General features: G+C 52.9%; 1 protein-coding gene and 1 long non-coding RNA gene across 8 annotated transcripts in view; one reads left to right on the plus strand and one right to left on the minus strand.

The window, feature by feature from the left end:
- Positions 1 to 1,784: 1,784 nt before the first annotated feature.
- LOC128919085 (keratin, type I cytoskeletal 14) lies at positions 1,785 to 16,162 on the plus strand. 7 transcript variants are annotated; one of them, XM_054224056.1, is made up of 9 exons: positions 1,785 to 2,061; positions 11,504 to 11,796; positions 13,589 to 13,671; positions 13,980 to 14,136; positions 14,386 to 14,547; positions 14,646 to 14,771; positions 14,896 to 15,116; positions 15,480 to 15,529; positions 16,048 to 16,162. In XM_054224056.1, exons 1-9 carry the CDS (start codon positions 1,785 to 1,787, stop codon positions 16,143 to 16,145), a joined length of 1,467 nt encoding a protein of 488 aa, XP_054080031.1. In that variant the 3' UTR covers positions 16,146 to 16,162. The 7 variants fall into 7 exon arrangements, with proteins under 7 accessions (XP_054080031.1, XP_054080033.1, XP_054080034.1 ...); XM_054224058.1 differs by lacking the exons at positions 11,504 to 11,796; positions 13,589 to 13,671; positions 13,980 to 14,136; ... (3 more) ...; positions 15,480 to 15,529; positions 16,048 to 16,162 and adding exons at positions 3,567 to 3,649; positions 4,164 to 4,320; positions 4,830 to 4,991; ... (2 more) ...; positions 6,048 to 6,082; positions 6,423 to 6,520 and having other exon boundaries at positions 1,785 to 2,294; XM_054224059.1 differs by lacking the exons at positions 11,504 to 11,796; positions 13,589 to 13,671; positions 13,980 to 14,136; ... (3 more) ...; positions 15,480 to 15,529; positions 16,048 to 16,162 and adding exons at positions 3,567 to 3,649; positions 4,164 to 4,320; positions 4,830 to 4,991; ... (2 more) ...; positions 6,048 to 6,082; positions 6,423 to 6,520 and having other exon boundaries at positions 1,785 to 2,294.
- Positions 5,946 to 18,296, minus strand: part of LOC128919104 (uncharacterized) — a 164,968-nt gene continuing 152,617 nt past the window's right edge. Inside the window, exon 3 of the long non-coding RNA XR_008469826.1 lies at positions 5,946 to 6,073. This is a non-coding gene — a long non-coding RNA (uncharacterized LOC128919104). The remainder of the gene's footprint in view (positions 6,074 to 18,296) is intronic.

Consider the following 18,296-nt stretch of genomic DNA (forward strand, 5'->3'; position numbering starts at 1 on the left):
CTCCCTATTAAGTCCTTGAGATCTAACAGCGATGCAGATAAAGCGTTGTTGTTATTGTGTCCTTCAGGGAACAGATGAAAGAAAGGAAGCACTATGAATTACGGAGGGTGAGGCTCTGGGAACGTTTTAGTAACTCCAAAATCAATTAAGTGCATTAGAATGCGAAAACAGCCAGAGGGGCCTTGGGAAGGAAGGAGATCACCACAGGAGAGAAAGCACAAAAGGGTTCCTAATCCCTATAACTCTCTTTCGCTACCTCACAGGCACCTCTGCTAAAAGAAAAAATAACTCCTCTTATCTGAGAATGACATCGCTGGAGCCAGGCAGGCCAGCAGGTTGGGTGTGCGATTTTCCACTGTAAACTGCAAGAGCTGGCACCACATCAGTAAAGGGATATTTTTTTTTTTCCCCCGACAAAGAATAAAACAGAGCAGTGCCTCCTTTTCTGGTTCTCTGCTGCTTTTTTTCACGCTAATACCTGTCCAGCTGCATGACTGCAATCACCGTGCTCAATCCCTTAATAGCAGGGTGCAGGCGTGGCTAGCGGGGCGGCTGCGTTGCCTCATCTCTCTGCATCTCTTCCGCGTGGTCCCGTGAAACCTCTTTCTCCTGCGTGGTCCTGTGAAACCCTCCGCTCCGTAGGTGGCCGCCGTGCTCTCGCCCCTCGCTGCTGCGTCTCTTGCGCTTTGCCCACCAGTACTTTTCATACAGGTGCTGCTGGTCCTGCTGGATTCTGCTGGCATTGTGTCTTGCAGCTGCAAATGTGTAGGAAAAAGCCTGTCTCCCCGCAGGCGTAACCACGGCCAAGAACCGATCACACTCTTCCCATCAGGGACTGCCCGTAATGCGTCCTGGCAGCGGGGGTCTAACATAGCTTCAAATTCTTTTTCTCTGATTTAGACTATTTAAGCGTGAAAACCCGTCTCAGCAACCTCTCTGAGACAGAAGAAATTGCGTCCCAGAAGTTTTTAGCTTCTACAAATCTTTTCGAAGTCACAGACCTGCCGCTGTGGGGTTTGTGGAAGGGGATGCAGCAAAGCAGGGAACGTCAGGCATCCGCCTTTAAACTGACTGAAAACCCATCGCTGGGGGGACTTTCCACTCTCTGTAAACCAGTACGTAAGCAGAAATTACTGGAGTTTCTTCTCTTTTGAGCTACAAGATTTCTGCCAAATATGGTATCAGTACACAAATACGGCCAGGTCTGTGCTTGTCCTGGGATAGAGGTCCTGACGGAAACGATTCCATCTGGCTTTGGGTCGGCCAATATAAAGATTATGGATGTTCAGAGCTCTTAAGTCAGCAGCTTTCGTTGGCTTTTAGACTCTTTAAACAAGCAAATAAAAAGATTTGTAGATTTTTAATGAGCTAAGACACTTGCAGGCAACTTGGCATAGAAGAGAGGATTCACTTGTGTTCCCTCCTGAGGAGCAGCGGGGTGGAGCTGGAGGGAGCACCTCCGCTCTCAGGTGCAACAGCGGAACGCTAAAACGTAGCCGTGAGCGAGGAGCCTTCGGTCTGAATCACGCTGGGTGCTGGGAACCACAGCGGAAGGAGAAGATCCTGTGTGTGCCGTGGTGGGATGTGACAAAAGTCGTGAAATCGGGGAGAGAAAAATGATGATTCTGGAATTTGGCTCTGGCTGTCAGGGGTGACGAAAAGCGCCGGCAACGCCTCCCGCCCGGGCTATAAAGGGCTCCCGGGCGGGGGGAAGCCAGCACTCGCTGTCTGCGCTGCCGAGCCGGCGTCTCTCTCCAGCCCTCCAGCCTCCGCCAGCCCTCGCCATGAGCACCACTGTCAGGCAATACTCCTCCTCCACCTCCCTCAAGGGCTTTGGGGGCCTGGGGGGGGGCTCCAGCCGCCTTTCCTCCGTGCGCATTGGGGGAGGAGGGTACAGGGCCCCCAGCGTCCACGGGGGCTCTGGCAGCTACTCTGTCTCCTCCCGCGTTGTCTCGGGGCTCGGAAGCAGCTACGGGGGCAACTACTGCAGCAGCGTAGGAGGGGGCCTCGGCAGTGGCTTTGGGGGCAGCTATGGGGCTGGCTTTGGGGCTGGCTTTGGAGGTGGCTTTGGAGCCTGCTTTGGAGGCGGCGATGGCATCCTGCCGGCTGGCGAAAAGGAGACGATGCAGAACCTCAACGACCGCCTGGCTGCCTACCTGGACAAAGTGCGTGCCCTGGAGGAGGCCAACACCGACCTGGAGGTCAAGATCAGGGAATGGTACAAGAAGCAGGGGCCCGGTCCAGACCGTGACTACAGCCCCTACTACAGGACTATCGAGGAGCTCAGGAACAAGGTAGGATGCTGTGATTAAGACCGTGGGATGTCTCGTTGTCAGAGGAAGCAGAAACACTGGCTGCTGCCTCTGTAATAAGTAAGCACTAACTGTGTGGCAAAAGAGTGTCTCAGCCGCACGAGCAGAGCACCAGGCTGGGAACTCCGAGGTCTCTCAATGTCAGCTTTTGATTGCATCCTTCTAGATGGAGCAAATGGCAGTTTTCACTGGAAGAAGCAGATGTAAAAGGCCAAAGTGCAAAAGTGAAGAATACGAGACAAGTCTGCAGTGATAAGGCAGTTCTTTGGAGAGTTTAAAATGAATGTGCAGGGAAAGTCATAGGTGTGTGCAAGCTGGGGAACACTGATGTCACATTTGTAAACATTCAGTCAAAGAATTGGCAAACTTGTTTCAGCTCCTCCTATTGATGTGATTTAGATGCTAAAGAGAAAAAGATGGAATTGACCAATAATGAGTTTTTCGCTTTCTTTTGGCAGTCCCTGCCCAGTGCCAGGCTTGCCGCAAACCCACCCCCCAGGCAGCTCAGGGGGGATGTCTCTCGGTTCTGGTTCGATTCTCAGCACTCCATTTTGGAGGAAATACTCAAGAGTTGACTTTGTTCTTCTCTGTTACTTCTTACGTATGAATTGGCCCCGGTAAACGTGAGGGAAGGCAGCGTACAGCTGGAGCTGCGGGAGAGCTGGCAGACGATGCAGGGAATCCACTTTCCCTCCCTCTCCTGTAACTGATGTCCTCTCAAACTCTGACCTGGATCTTCTCCCATCGTGGATTATTTGCTCCTGGTTTTGTGATATAAAAATCAGCAGCTGTAGGCACCTGCTGACTGCGTTTTGCTCCATTTCTGCAGCCAACAAAACAAATCCACCCCTGACGAAATGGGCACAAGGTTTGCCAAGCACAAGTGCCCCGCTGGCCCGCAGGTGCTGTGGCGGGGGGAGCAGACCATCCCCATCTTGACCCTTGCGTAATCAGCGCACACCCTGAGGCATGGAAACAAATGCCGTCATCAGATGTCACTCCTCTTGCGTGGCTTCATGCTGCCTGTGAAGGATTTTTGGAAAGGGAGGTCACAGAGTCATCAGCCTCTTCCTGCAGTCGGTCTCAGCTCTGTCTGCCCCATCCTGCTTCGATACACACCTCTGCTAAGGAAAGCCCAAGCTTCCCCAAAACTTTTCCTGTCCCGGCAGCGTCACTTGTGCTGCCATCCCTTGGTCAGCCAGGAGGAGTTCCTGACTCTCATTTAATGCTTTTTCTTTGTCCTCCACCCTCCAGGTCCTGGTGGCCACGGTCGACAATGCCAACCTCCTCCTGCAGATTGACAACGCCAGGCTGACAGCTGATGACTTCAGGACCAAGTAAGCCACATTTCCTGGAAAAATGCAATGAAGTCTGCAGAGGCGTTTGATGAAATGGGGAGAAAATCCCATCCAAACCCTAAAAGGGCAATGTGGAAATGAATCCTTCAAAATGAAGGTGTAATTTCCAAAGCAGTAGGTTATCCAAATCTATAGGCATTTGGGGATTGTTTTGCTTCCATCCAAAACTTCACTGTTTTATTCCCATTGCTTGTTCCTCTGTGGAACGACCTCTCCTGTGCAGAGAACTCACACTGTGCCTTTAACTTGTGCGTGTAGCTCAGCAAAGCCCAGCCCCAGCAACAAGCCCCAGTGATATCAGGAGCAAGGTGATGTTACCGACCCAGATGGATGCTGTTTTGTCCATTGTTCCCCTGCATTCACCATCAGAAGGTTGCCCATGCACCATCGGAGTCATGCAGCATCGACCCGATGCCAGCAGCAGCACTGAGGTTGTTCTGTCCGGGCTGGACAAGATCCTGTGCCACTTTTGTGACGGTTCTTGTGTCCCCAGGTTTGAGACGGAGCAGGCTCTGCGCCTGAGCGTGGAGGCTGACATCAACGGCCTGCGCAGGGTCCTGGACGAGCTGACCCTGGCCAGAGCTGACCTGGAGATGCAGATCGAGAACCTGAAGGAGGAGCTGGCCTACCTCAAGAAGAACCACGAGGAGGTGAGAGGCTCAGAAAAGTCCACCCTGGGCCCAGAAATATGAGGTCTGGTCCAACCCTTTAGACTATGCTGGGTTTTGAACTGCTGGGAGGGAAGATGGGTAGTGCTGGCAAGGAAGTAGAGATGATCCATTCTGGATAACAGCCCATCCTCTCCGGAGACTGTATAACACCATTCACCATTTGCTATTTCAGTATTGTCCACTGTAGCTATTAGAGATTTATTAACAATCCCAGCAGCTTCAGGCCTGGAAGGTCTATCTCCTGAGAAACGAAGCCAACTACAGGCTTTGATTTATTCTCTGAAGAATTAACTCAAATGGAGATTTATTAAGAATTTGGATTATTTTATTTGTGATTGAGGAACAAAGGCCCCAGCTTGCTCCCTGTTGATGTGCCTCAGTAGTACCTGCTGAAGGATGCTACCTTTCCTGAAGAATCTGTCTTGAGAGGAACATCCTGATGTGCTGATTGTTGGATCGCATGAACACGTGTTTCTCTTTTGCGTCAGGAAATGAACGCCCTGCGCGGGCAGGTGGGCGGAGAGATCAGCGTGGAGATGGATGCTGCTCCTGGCATCGACCTCACCAAGATCCTGGCTGAGATGAGGGAGCAGTACGAGAGCCTGGCGGACAAGAACCGCAGGGACGCCGAGCAGTGGTTCTTCAGCAAGGTGAGACGGTCGCCAGCAGCACAGCGGGGCGCGCGGGATGCCAGGCTGTGCCCACCGGTGCTGGAACGGCATCTGACAAGGGTTTTGCCTCCTGGCAGACGGAAGAGCTGAACCGGGAGGTGGCCATCAACACGGAGCAGCTTCAGAGCGGCAAGTCGGAGATCACGGAGCTACGACGCACCATCCAGAGCCTGGAGATCGACCTGCAGTCCCAGCTCAGTACGGTACGAGGGGCCGGCTCCCTGCGGGGTGGGGGCACGCAGCAGCGCGGGGCAGGGGACGCAGGGCTGCTCCCATCCCCGCCTCCCTCTGGCCCCCCCTGAACCCGTCCCTCCCCTCTGCTCGCAGAAAGCGGCGCTGGAGGGCACCTTGGCCGACACAGAAGCCCGCTACGGCACCCAGCTGGCCCAGCTGCAGGGGCTGATCACCAGCGTGGAGGAGCAGCTGGGCGAGCTGCGCTGCGACATGGAGCGCCAGAACCACGAGTACAGGGTCCTCCTGGACGTCAAGTGCCGCCTGGAGCAGGAGATCGCCACGTACCGCCGGCTGCTGGAGGGCGAGGACGCCCAGTACGTAGCGGGGCTTCAGCTGGGAGGGTGTGTTGGGAGGAGATGGGCAATAGTGAAGGAAATAAAAAATAAGCAACCTCCGTTCCCTGGAGGATCCTGTGAGCCCATTTCCCGACCTGTGCCATGCAACAGGGTCTCCCTTTTTGGTCCTACTAGTGCAGAGCAGTCCAGTGGTGACCACAGCGCTGCAGCATCCCTGGGATGCACTTTATCCCCCTCGAGTGTCCGTGTGATCCCAGGGAAGGAGCAGGTACCGCTGCTGCTCCTTGCAGCTGGGATGCGCCCTGCCTTTACTCCCGAACCCCCGTGGTACACAGACATCCTGAGCATTTTCTTCCTTTCAATGCTGACCCTAGGCAGTTTCCAGAAGGCATTTTAATCCCATACTGGTACAAGAAGAAATGGCAGGGTTTTAAATAATGATTTTGTCATAGAGGCTACTCACTTTTTTCCCGTTTCTGACCATTCTTTCTCTTTTCTCCTGTAGCATGTCTTCTCAGTACGCCTCGCAGCCTAAGGAAGGTAAGAACATGCCTTGGCTGAAGCAGCAATCACACGTAGCTCTGTCACAGCCTTAGCCACCTTCTTAGCATAGACTCTTTTTACTCATTTACCAAAATTACTATTTTATTATATTTTCAAAATGTGAATTGACATAAACCACCCTTATGTTATACCAAAACGCGTTTCAGAAGATTATTCTGTGCAGACTGCAGCTATATAATATTTAGGGGTAGGAATGTGCTGGGTACATTGGGTTTCTGAGGCAGTTGGTGGTAATAACAAACCTACCCATGAAAACTTTTAAGACACTTTCTCCTTCGTTGCCTGTAAATAACGGTTCCTTCTCTCTCCACCGCAGGACCTATAACTACCCGTCAAATCCGCACAATCTTTGAGGAGGTGCAGGACGGGAAGGTGATTTCCTCCCGTGAGCAGATCACCCAGGCTGCCCGCTGAGGCGGCGGCTCCGTTTGCTGCAAACCTCGCGTAGCAAAGCAAAAGCAGATCCCAGCTTACGCGCTGCGGCTTTGCAGGTCACAAAATGCACCTTCCCTTTTTATCATACTCCCGCTTCCCCCACCCTTCCTCCAAGCGCCGTGCCGCGCTCAGAAATCAAATAAAGCTTTTCTTCACACTTGTGCAAAGCAGGGTCTGGTCTGGTTGCTCTCAAGAGCCAGGCTGTCCCCTCCTGGGGCTGTAGGACAAAGCTCCTCTCTGGAAGGAGAAATATTCTCCCATCTTTGGTACCCCGATGGCAGGGCCAGTACAGCTGCACTTCTATAACACCGGAGACCCGGCTGCTCAGTGAAGACGGCTGATGCGGGTGGAGGTCTAGGAAGGAACGGATTACACGGTCGTGGGAGGTGAAACTTGGGAGAATCTTTGTATTTCATCTCCGATTTGGCACTGGGACTCTCAGGTCGGGGCAAAGTGCTGCTTCCGCAGCTGCAATGTGCAGCAACAGCAGAGCTGAAGCTTCACACTCAGGGAGTCCGAGCGAGAAAGCGAACAAACCCCAGGTCACACAGACAGGACCCTGCAATCGATTCCCTTCCCAGCTCTGCCTCTGCAGCAGCCGAGCAGTCCGGGTAATAAGCTTCGTGGTAAAATGAAATTAAGCCGTAGATGTGGCAGGGATACACTGGCTGACGCCCCTCCAGAAGCACAAATTCACCTTCCTTTAACAGAGGCGCCGCGAAAGGGTGAGGGAAACAAGCGCTGGGAAGTGGTGGGTACGGTCTCTACAAGCAGAACGATTAAAACTCTGCCGGGAGTGATCCTGGCAGCGCTGCCCGTCCGCGGCTGCTCCTGACGCAGCACTTCGCCGTGCCGTCAGCTGGTCCAGCCGTTCCTGGAAAGCCAGTTCAGACACATTCTTGGCTGGATCCTGCCACATTTATTACTTTGTAAATCCAACATGATGATTCAGAGGAGTGCTACCGCAAGTGTGTCAGAATGGAGCTGGCCACGCCGTTTTAAGACCCCTTTCCAGAAAATCTGCCTAGATTTTATGGGGATATAAGTGAGAATTTAGGTTATTTTTCAAAACATTGATAGGATCCCCACCGTGCATCACCCGCAGCAGAAGCCGAGGCAGCAGGGGCAGGGACACATGCTCTGGACCCCCCCGTGCTGTGGCCATGTGGCTCTGCCCAGGGCTGCACCCCTGTCACGCAGAGCCGAACCTCCGCGACCCGGGCAGGGCTCCCCCTGTCCCCGCGCCCTCTGCAGCAGCCCCGGCCGAGCCGGCTTAAACTCTACTTGTGGCAGACGTGGCTTTGGTTTTGAAGCTTGCCACTGACAAACTGTGATCTCATTTCCACTCGGATTCCACCACAGGACACATAAACCCAAGCCAGTAAAGGAGCGCTGTGGTTGGGAGAGCGGCTCCCACTGCGCTGCCACTGCACGCCCTCACGGGCCACCACCAAATAACAGGGCACGGCCTGACCCGAGGCACCCCCAGCCCCGGCACAGTCCCACGGACTACGCTCTCTCCGCTCCCGCACCCTGCAGGGAGCCGGAGGGGTGTCCCGAGGGCGCTCCGTGCCCTGGGGCTGGATGAGGGCAGGCGCTGAGCAGCCCGAGCTCAGGTGCCTGGGAAGGGTAGGGACCGACGCAGCCCCCAGGGAACACCCGGGGCTTCCAGGACACCTCTTAGGGACCCCTCTTCTCCCCATGGGTGGCGCAGGGACCATCCCCACCTCCCGCAGCTCCTCGGGGTCCCCCGCGGCGGTCGTGCCCCTCCGGCTGCCACCCTGCGACACCCGCCCTGGGGATGCTGTAGGTGCCTCGCTGGAATTCACCCGGGCTTTAGATTTTCCTCCTGGAAAAGTCTGGGCACACCCATGTTACTACAGAAGCAACAGATAACACTTTGTTAACAAAATCCCCTGTTTTAATTACTCCTGTTATTGCAGATTGGGAGGGAGGTGTGGAAAACAGATGTTGATTCTCTCCTGCCTTAAGTGTTAATAATTAGTCCTGACCTTAAGGAACCCGCCGAGGAGGGAGCTGCAGGTGGCGGCTGATGCAGACCAGCAGCGGCAGCTTGGGGCAGGTTTCAGAAAGTGGTATTTTATTCCAGAAAGAGGGTTTGACTTCTCAGCCTACAGCGAGTTAATCTGACATTAGAGACCACTTTAGAAAGAGACGTTAAGGTGTGGCTTTTCAGCTCATTTTAGGGAACTTTCCTATGATAATCTGATACCAGGGCAAACTTTGTAAGTGCGCTAAAATAAACGGAGAAGTGTTTTTGTCCAGGTAGTTGCATCGACCAGGTCTGTCGATATGTGTGTTTGGAGCTAGAATTTCATCTCCGTTTTCCTCCTGAAGTAAGACGCAATTGCGTGTTTAAACACCAATGTGCTACCATGAAGTTCCTGTTATGCCATAGAACTGGCATTCTGACTTTGAAATGTATAAAAAATAGGCTCATAGTGTGCGTGTGCTCATGAAACAGGGGCAGAACCTGATTTATTAGTAGTCAGCCTTTTTATTTTAAAGAGAGTGCGATACAAACAATATGCAGTCATTTGTGGTTGTGTTCAATGGGAAGTCATGTAAATAACATCTTAGAATTTTTAATATGTTGTTTTAAGTCTTAATTAACACTCCATGATTTTAATTGCTGCCTTGTGGTATTATCAAAATATCATAGATATTTTGAGCAATGTGTATTTTTATGACACAGCGGTTAAAGAGGAAACAAAAGATGAAAGAAAAGGCAATTTCACGCAAAAGAATACGTTGTTAACCTCGTAATGCTGCGACAGTTGTTCATCCTACAGCTGGGCTGTGGGAAGCTGATTATTGCTGCTGTCCTGGGGGTCCGAATGGCTTTGCTCGCACCAAGGCTGAGGGTTTGGACCCGCACGGGGGCTCTGTACTGGTTTTGTGACTGACAGTCCCCTTCCTCCATGCCACCGCTGCCCTCAGCGAGGACAACCCAGGAGTTCTGCCCTTTTGTACTCCCCTGGTGAAGGTGAGGAAATGAAGGTGGCGAGAAAGCACATTCCTTGGAGCTACGCGTCCCGGCCGCCCCCGTGCTGCTGCGCCTTTGCCATCCGCACCTGGGGAAGGCGAGCAGAAAGTGGGCGTCTGCTGGCTCGGCGCCCCGTCTCCCGGCCCTCACGCGACAAGAAGATGCTGCCGCCAAGAGACTGAACCCGTCCCCCAGCCAGAGCAAACAGGGTGGAGGTTCCAGTTCTCCCGTTCTCCAAGTCGTGCAGCCTTGTCTCCGGTCACCAGTGGCAAAGGGGAATGCTGCTAGCTGTGCTTCTCCGCAGCAGCCAGCTCCTGGTATTCCAAGGACACGTCCCACTCCTGTATCGTTTCCAGCTTTCTGCAGATAGAGGGGAGGCAGTCATGCCCTTTAAAGCTACTTAGAAATCTACCTTCGTTGCTTATTTCCATACTCTTTCCCCCCTCCTTTGGCAAGTGATCTAAGGAAGAACTTGGCTGTTGGGAAGGGGTTGTTGGGGCCTGTCTGTGAAGACAGTCAAACAATTCACCGTGCAGACACATGAGAAATATCTTCTCCTCCACACCCTGCATTATTAGCTAGTGACACTCAGATTTGTGGTTTCTGCCCATGACGCAGGTCAGCCCAGAGAAGAGGAGTTGACCATGCCTGCTGCGCTCGTTTTTTGAGCCTTTTTGCTCTTCAGAGGCAACCGCTACCTCTCCTGAAGCTCTGTTTGCACGGGAGCCATAAACTCTGAACTCACACTGACGTTGTCCTCCCTGGTCACAACTGATTGAGACGTTCACCACAGAAAACACCGTTAGCTGCTAAGCTGTGTTACTGTCAACTTTGCACTCTTGTTCACAGCGCTGAGAGACCAGGAGCTTTTTTCCTTCCATCCTTCATCTACTTTATGCTGTTCCACATTTTTTCCTGGAGCATCATAATTTTTAAGTTACGCCAGTTAGTAGCCGTCCCCTGCCCTTTCTGAATGGTTTGCTAGGCTCTCGTTCACAAAGAACACCACAAAACATCCAACGCTTATCGCCTTTTCGTATTCCCCCCCTCTTGGGTGGTCTCTGAAGCGAAGTGAAGAACTGAATGAGCCCTGAAGCATGAACTCCCTTTTCATTCCTTTTTCATTACAGAACACCCCTCTCTCTGTGGATAAGAGAGGACTTGTATTTCCAGGATTGGTAGCCAAGTTCCTTCGAGCACGATTGTACTCCCGGGACTGTAGATGTACGTTCAGGGCTTCACGACACAGTGGTTGTCCCTGCAAGTGTGTACAACCTCAGCACAGAGAGGGAACTGTAGTAGCTGTGACAAAAAGACGCAGCGAAAGAGATGCTGATTTACTCCATCGAAAGGCTGCCTGAATAGCGCCGTTTCAGAGCTAACAGTACAAAGCAGTATTAAAATGTAGCCCTGAGCAAGGAGCCTCCTACTTTGAATCACACCTGACTATTTACTTGGAAACGGAAGAAGCATAAAGACGCCCTTTGTGAGATAAAAAGCTTCTACTGGAATATGACAAAAAGCATGAACAGAACAAAGGCAAAAATGACGATTCTGGAAGTTGGCTCAGATTTTAGGAGTGATGAAAATCATCGGGAATGCAACAGAAAAAAACGCGCCGGCAACGCCTCCCGCCCGGGCTATAAAGGGCTCCCGGGCGGGGGGAAGCCAGCACTCGCTGTCTGCGCTGCCGAGCCGGCGTCTCTCTCCAGCCCTCCAGCCTCCGCCAGCCCTCGCCATGAGCACCACTGTCAGGCAATACTCCTCCTCCACCTCCCTCAAGGGCTTTGGGGGCCTGGGGGGGGGCTCCAGCCGCCTTTCCTCCGTGCGCGTTGGGGGAGGAGGGTACAGGGCCCCCAGCGTCCACGGGGGCTCTGGCAGCTACTCTGTCTCCTCCCGCGTTGTCTCGGGGCTCGGAAGCAGCTACGGGGGCAACTACTGCAGCAGCGTAGGAGGGGGCCTCGGCAGTGGCTTTGGGGGCAGCTATGGGGCTGGCTTTGGGGCTGGCTTTGGAGGTGGCTTTGGAGCCTGCTTTGGAGGCGGCGATGGCATCCTGCCGGCTGGCGAAAAGGAGACGATGCAGAACCTCAACGACCGCCTGGCTGCCTACCTGGACAAAGTGCGTGCCCTGGAGGAGGCCAACACCGACCTGGAGGTCAAGATCAGGGAATGGTACAAGAAGCAGGGACCCGGTCCAGACCGTGACTACAGCCCCTACTACAGGACTATCGAGGAGCTCAGGAACAAGGTAGGATGCTGTGATAACCAAGACATCTTCATTAAAGTCACTTTTTAAAAGATTACCCTGCTCCTAAAAGCTGAAGAGTATTAACAAATGACAGGTAATTGGTCTGAGATGGGAAAACAGAAGGAGCATCCTTGGAAATACTGGTCATAATTCATGAACAGCAGTCTCTTGATGATGTCCTCCACAAGGCTCAAAGATGGGTGTTCCATTGACTGTTCCAGTGCAGGCAGACAGGCGGCAGGGAGGCAGGGGTCAGGCCATCAGCCATGGGTTCCGTGACCTGATGCTGCAGGGTGCTGCCACGCCAGGCATTTCCTGCCTGTCCTCCATGCTGCTGGTGACCCAAGTATGTGCTCCCTTTCCAGGCTCCTGATTAAGCGCTCTGCAGGCAGGGACACGTTATCTCTTTGGCACTACTCACTACTGAATGATACGCAAACGCAGATGCTAAGTTGTTCTCATAAATATCCTACAAATGAGATCTTTTCTAGCCTGACAGGAGGCTCAAGGTAGAGGTCAAAAAAGGAAGAGACTGCCCCATGGGATGCTGCTTCTTTGGGAGGTGCAAACACCAACAGAGATGGAAATCCAGGCGTCAGGATGTACTGGGTTGTGGTAGATGGCTTCAGAGGTGCTGAGGTTAGGTCTGTGCCCTGCTCTAAAATGCAGTAGAGGAAACCAAGGCCAAGCTTGTTTCTTTATCCTTAGCAGCTCCCTGGATGATTTTAGGCAAAGGTCCTTGAACGAAAGCACCAGAATCTGTCCTTCCTCTCCTCCCCTGCCATCATTGTCCTCCCTCTGCCCACATTACTCATCACGAGATGACTGCCTGGTTCTTCACCACTCACCCTGCCTACTCGGGGTGACAGCATCCTTCCTCACCTCCGGCTCCCCTGGAGAGGCTGGAGGTGTGGGCGGTGGGGTAATGACAATACCTGGTCTGTGAGAGTGAACGCCAGGGAAATGGGCAGCTGCTGACAGGCTCAGAGTCAGCCCCTGGGGGAAATCACATACCTTGAATTCTTCAGTTCTTTAACCTTTCTCTTGGGCTTCTCCTTGGGGGGAAGGGCTCTTGCCTTGATGCACAAAGCTTCTCTTTGAATTCCAGCTTCTCAGGTGTGCTCTGATCTGGAGCACAGAAACATGTGGAGGCAGAAGCTGTCTCCAGATTTGAGCAATGAAGTGCTGGGTCTCACAGAAACCCTCTACTTGGGATCCTGAGGGAGACAGACCCTTCCTCCCCTCCCGCGCCGCAGCTGGGAAATTACCACATCAGTATTCCTGGATTATTGCTTGGATATCCCCTGAAGCATCAGAACTCAGGAGAGAGCTGAGAGCTTTTCATTAGCTTGTGGCTACAGAAATTACTGCTCATTAAATGGCCAATAATTTTCAAAATCCCAGAACAAATATTTGCACCTCAGGTATAATTACGAAAGAAAAGCGATGCAGTCACAGGGCACTCCTTCCTCCACCCTTTCTTCCTTCCCAGCCGGGCTGCGCGGCGTTGCCAGACAAAGCCCAGGGTGCTGCCAGGACTCTGAGCATGGTGGGAGCGCCCGGAGGTGCCACTCTGGCAGGGACAATGGGCTGTGCCATGTGTGCATGACCGAATCGGTGCCGGTGGGACACTGAGCACGAGTGTCCTGTCTCTCTCTGCAGAGTCCACGTGGAAACCCAGCCGAGGAGGCTCAGTGCTGCTCCAGTCCTTCCAAATGGAAACTCAGGCAGCAGCACGCCTTTTTTTTGGAAGTACTTTTTCACTCTTTCACTTTCTTTTATCACCCCCCAGATTCTTTCTGCAACTGTCGAAAATGCCAACATCGTCTTACAGATTGACAACGCCAGGCTGGCAGCTGATGACTTCAGAACCAAGTAAGTCCAACACCTTCAAGAGTTCTTCCCAGAAGGGAGGGAAAAGGCAGGCTCTTTAAGGCTTTTCTTTGCTTTCTGCAACTGAAGTTGCTCCACCAGGTCACTGCTGACTAAAAGTGTGACATTTGGGAAGTGTACATCCCTTTCTGCACACAGCATTGTCTGGACATCCCTGCGCTGTGGGGAGCCATGCACACACATTTAATAAAAGATGCTTGGCAGAACTACGCCACGGTGGGGAAGGAAACAACAAGAAAAAACCTGTATCAGCTGGGCTCCAGGGTGCAAGTGTGTGTGTGTGTCCCCAGGTTTGAGACGGAGCAGGCTCTGCGCCTGAGCGTGGAGGCCGACATCAACGGCCTGCGCAGGGTCCTGGACGAGCTGACCCTGGCCAGAGCTGACCTGGAGATGCAGATCGAGAACCTGAAGGAGGAGCTGGCCTACCTCAAGAAGAACCACGAGGAGGTGAGCACAGAGCCAGGCTCAAACTGGGACCGACAAAATGTAGGGGTCAGGTCAAATGTGCAGGAGCGTCTCTGCAATTAGGGCTGTCAGGAGACACTCGAGTGGGAAAGGGGGAGGAAACCAATCTCTTCAGATAGAAACTCCAGGAGAAGGTCTGTGGAGTTCATGTGCTGGCTGCAAATAAGGAATTAGTCGTGATGGAAATATACCGATTTCACTCTGACGTGCATCATGTGTCTCTTGCGTCAGGAAATGAATGCCCTGCGCGGGCAGGTGGGCGGAGAGATCAGCGTGGAGATGGATGCTGCTCCTGGCATCGACCTCACCAAGATCCTGGCTGAGATGAGGGAGCAGTACGAGAGCCTGGCGGACAAGAACCGCAGGGACGCCGAGCAGTGGTTCTTCAGCAAGGTGAGATGGTCGCCGGCAGCACAGCGGGGCGCGCGGGATGCCAGGCTGTGCCCACCGGTGCTGGAACGGCATCTGACAAGGGTTTTGCCTCCTGGCAGACGGAAGAGCTGAACCGGGAGGTGGCCATCAACACGGAGCAGCTTCAGAGCGGCAAGTCGGAGATCACGGAGCTACGACGCACCATCCAGAGCCTGGAGATCGACCTTCAGTCCCAGCTCAGCACGGTACGAGGGGCTGGCTCCCTGCGGGGTGGGGGCACGCAGCAGCGCGGGGCAGGGGACGCAGGGCTGCTCCCATCCCCGCCTCCCTCTGGCCCCCCCTGAACCCGTCCCTCCCCTCTGCTCGCAGAAAGCGGCGCTGGAGGGCACCTTGGCCGACACAGAAGCCCGCTACGGCACCCAGCTGGCCCAGCTGCAGGGGCTGATCACCAGCGTGGAGGAGCAGCTGGGCGAGCTGCGCTGCGACATGGAGCGCCAGAACCACGAGTACAGGGTCCTCCTGGACGTCAAGTGCCGCCTGGAGCAGGAGATCGCCACGTACCGCCGGCTGCTGGAGGGCGAGGACGCCCAGTACGTAGCGGGGCTCCAGCTGGGAGGGTGTGTTGGGAGGAGATGGGCAATGGGCACAAAATATGCTGTCTGGGGACTCGGTCCGATTGCAGCTTTCCGGGTTCATCCTGATGTTGATACCAGCCATGGGTGCCCAGTGCCCACTGGTGTCCGTCTGCAGGGAGATGCTGTAACGGGCACCTTTCACTGCTGGAAGGGGCAGTGCTGCCTCTGCCCTCCCCCTCCAGGAGACGCCGAGCGGAGCAGAGGTTTTAGCAAATGCTAGGAGAAACTTCTGTTTTCTTCCTGTCTGAATAGAGAGCCGGTGTAACAACAAAAAAGAATTTTGTCCCTAACTTCTCTGTTTTTCTCCTTCTCTCGTAGCATCTCTTCCCAGTACTCCTCTGCCATGTCCTCACACTCGGGCAGAGACGGTAAGAACCCATCTTGGTACAGACATCTATAACAAACAGCTTTGAGACCTGCTTTTAGAGCAGCTGCCAAACTGACGGAGTGAAAATCACTCCTCGGGGTGCTCTGCCGCCTCGCTGGCTGAATCGGAGTGACAGGGGTCAAGAGCTTGTGCGCATCTTACAACTGCTAACCTCAGGGAAAAGCCGTCGGGAAGGGAAATACCTTGCACTCCTTTAGCACAGGAATGATTTGCCCTAAATGGGCCCTGTGGTTGAGTAGCCAATCTTCTGGCTTTACACAGACCTGAAAAATCAAGCGATGCCATACATTAGGGAGTGTGCCTTTTGCCTTCCTGAGCTTTCCCATCAGCCTGGGAATCCTGCCTCCCAGCCAATGCAGGGTTGTTTAAAACAGCGTTTTCCAGTACCTTGTGGAATTTCCCACATCTTCCTTAAGAATGTGCAACATCTGATAACGCGTTAAGAAATTTCCCTCCTCCCTGCCCCCTGAATAATTGTCCTCCGCTTTCCTTTTGCAGTCATGACATCTTCCCGTCAGGTCCGCACCATCGTGGAGGAGGTGCAGGACGGGAAGGTGGTCTCCTCCCGGGAGCAGGTTGCGCTCACCACTCGCTAGGAGGGGAAGCAGCTCTGTGGACCCTCGGCCCCAGACCCAAGAGAGCGACGAGCTGAACCAAGCACTGCCTGAGGCCGTACGGGATGGGGCTGTGTCACCGAAAGCAGTCAGCTTCATTCACCTGCTCCTCCTTCCTGTTTTACCCTAATTCCACATGGGTGCCATCGTGCACTCTGTACCCATTTAATAAAGCTTTTTTTCCCCTTGTTCATGCAACTGCAGACTTGTCTGTCACTGATACACGATCTCTCAGAGCCTCAGGGCTGTGTGTTTGTGCCAGGGAAAGTCCTGAGAAACCACAAGAAGGAGCCGGCGAGAGGAGGGGAACGGAGGGATATGGGTTCCACCTGGAGCAAAAATAATTTGAGACAGCTTTTTCTAATGAACTCATTGCTTGTAAATACATGGGACTGACTGAGACATAAACCAGTTAAATTTGATATTTGATGTGGAACGAAGGCAATGATGGAAGGATGGCGTTTGAGGTCAATGTGCCACACAACTGATAATTAAAGCCAACAAAACAAAGCTCACTTCTCTACCCCTTGGTTCCCACTTTCTCCTGTAAGATGAACTTAAATGGCTTCAGCAAGACTACTACTGTCATGGGTACCATCCCGAGACACGAACACAACACCTGACTGGTTGGCAAATCTTATATATACATGCCTTCTGTCTTATTTGACTGTCTTTAAATCACACTATTAGGCACACTGTACAAAAACTTTATACAGGTCTTTTCATGCTGCCTGGGGCTGCACTTAACAGGTTCTAAAGCAACCATTGCTTAATGCGCAGAGGGATGAGTAGCAACAACTTTTTATCATTACGGCATCTAGTGGATCACTGCTGAAATCCTCCTTGAAACACACGAGCTAGTTATCGTACGTCAACACCGTCTGCCGGCAGGCTGCCATTCAGGATTAGGTGACGCAACTGGTGCACTCGCAGCCAGGCACCAGAGTTGCCTTTGCCCGCTCAAGCCCTGGAGAGTGACCCAGGAACCAGCGGGTGCCGCGCTGGTCGCACAGTCCCCAGATGTGTCTTGTGGGACGGACAGGAGAAGAAACCATGTTAGACCCAAAAGCCTGATAGAATCACTTAGATCCAACTTCATGCTTTCTCGGCAGCGGTGCTCGGGAGCTCTGCCTTGCACCATGGCCTCACGTTGGCCACCCACCTCAAGAATACAGATTTGGGCCTCAGACAAAAGGAAAAGGTAACAGTCTGCAGTAAATCAGCTTCCCTTTGCTCATAACGATGTACAAGGGGCTTCTGCGGCTGAAGTTAAGCACGTTTGTCTCTTGGATTATTATTGGTGATTCACTCTCCTCCAGCCTCCACAGAGGCACTATGGTCCCCATTGGACAATGACGGAGGTGGCTCCCCGGCCTGGACAGGCTCTTGGAAAGACCCGGTGACATCACGCTGGGCATGACAAGACAAGCAAAGGAGAGGGAAGGTGATCGAAGAAGTGGGGAACCTGCCAGGTCTTTCCAGAAAAGGGAGTGTGTAGCGATGTTATCTGCCCGTGTTACTGTTCAGCAACTACAGAAAAGGGTAGGAAACGGAACACCAGAGAGCAGAGTTCACCGACTGTATCATGCTTTTCTCTCTGCTGGAATAACAGACCTTCCTTGCAGAAACAGGAATTCTTCCAACCCAGGTGAGCTAGAGTCATCTCGGAAATAAAAACTAGATCAAGCAATAATGTACTTTATCATCAAGCTGTCTTAGACTTTATGGCAATGGGCAAGGGTGCAGGCTGGAAATCCTGAATAAATGGCAAATATGCTTTTCTTTTTTTGCCATGAGAAGAGAGTTGTTATATTTCAGTTGTAAATGGCAGCTTTTTAACTCTTGAGCCATCTGCAGAATGCCCCAAGTGTCTGAATACAGACAGGATTTCTGAAAACCACAAAGATTACGGATTAAATATAAGTAGGAGGCTAAAAGAAGATGTCAGTCCAAGAGTATCTGTCTCCGCTGGCAGCACAGTAAGGCACGGCCACTTCTGCAGCCAAACGGACACAAGGGAGAGATTTATCAAGCAGAATATTTCATTTTCTTTGACATCCGTCACCCAGTGCTAAGATACCCATTTACATCTGTCAGTGGGAACCGCCTGCACCGAATACCTGAGAAGAGCTG

The sequence above is a fragment of the Rissa tridactyla genome, chromosome 19 (genome assembly GCF_028500815.1).
Source record: "Rissa tridactyla isolate bRisTri1 chromosome 19, bRisTri1.patW.cur.20221130, whole genome shotgun sequence".
Classification (NCBI taxonomy): domain Eukaryota; kingdom Metazoa; phylum Chordata; class Aves; order Charadriiformes; family Laridae; genus Rissa; species Rissa tridactyla.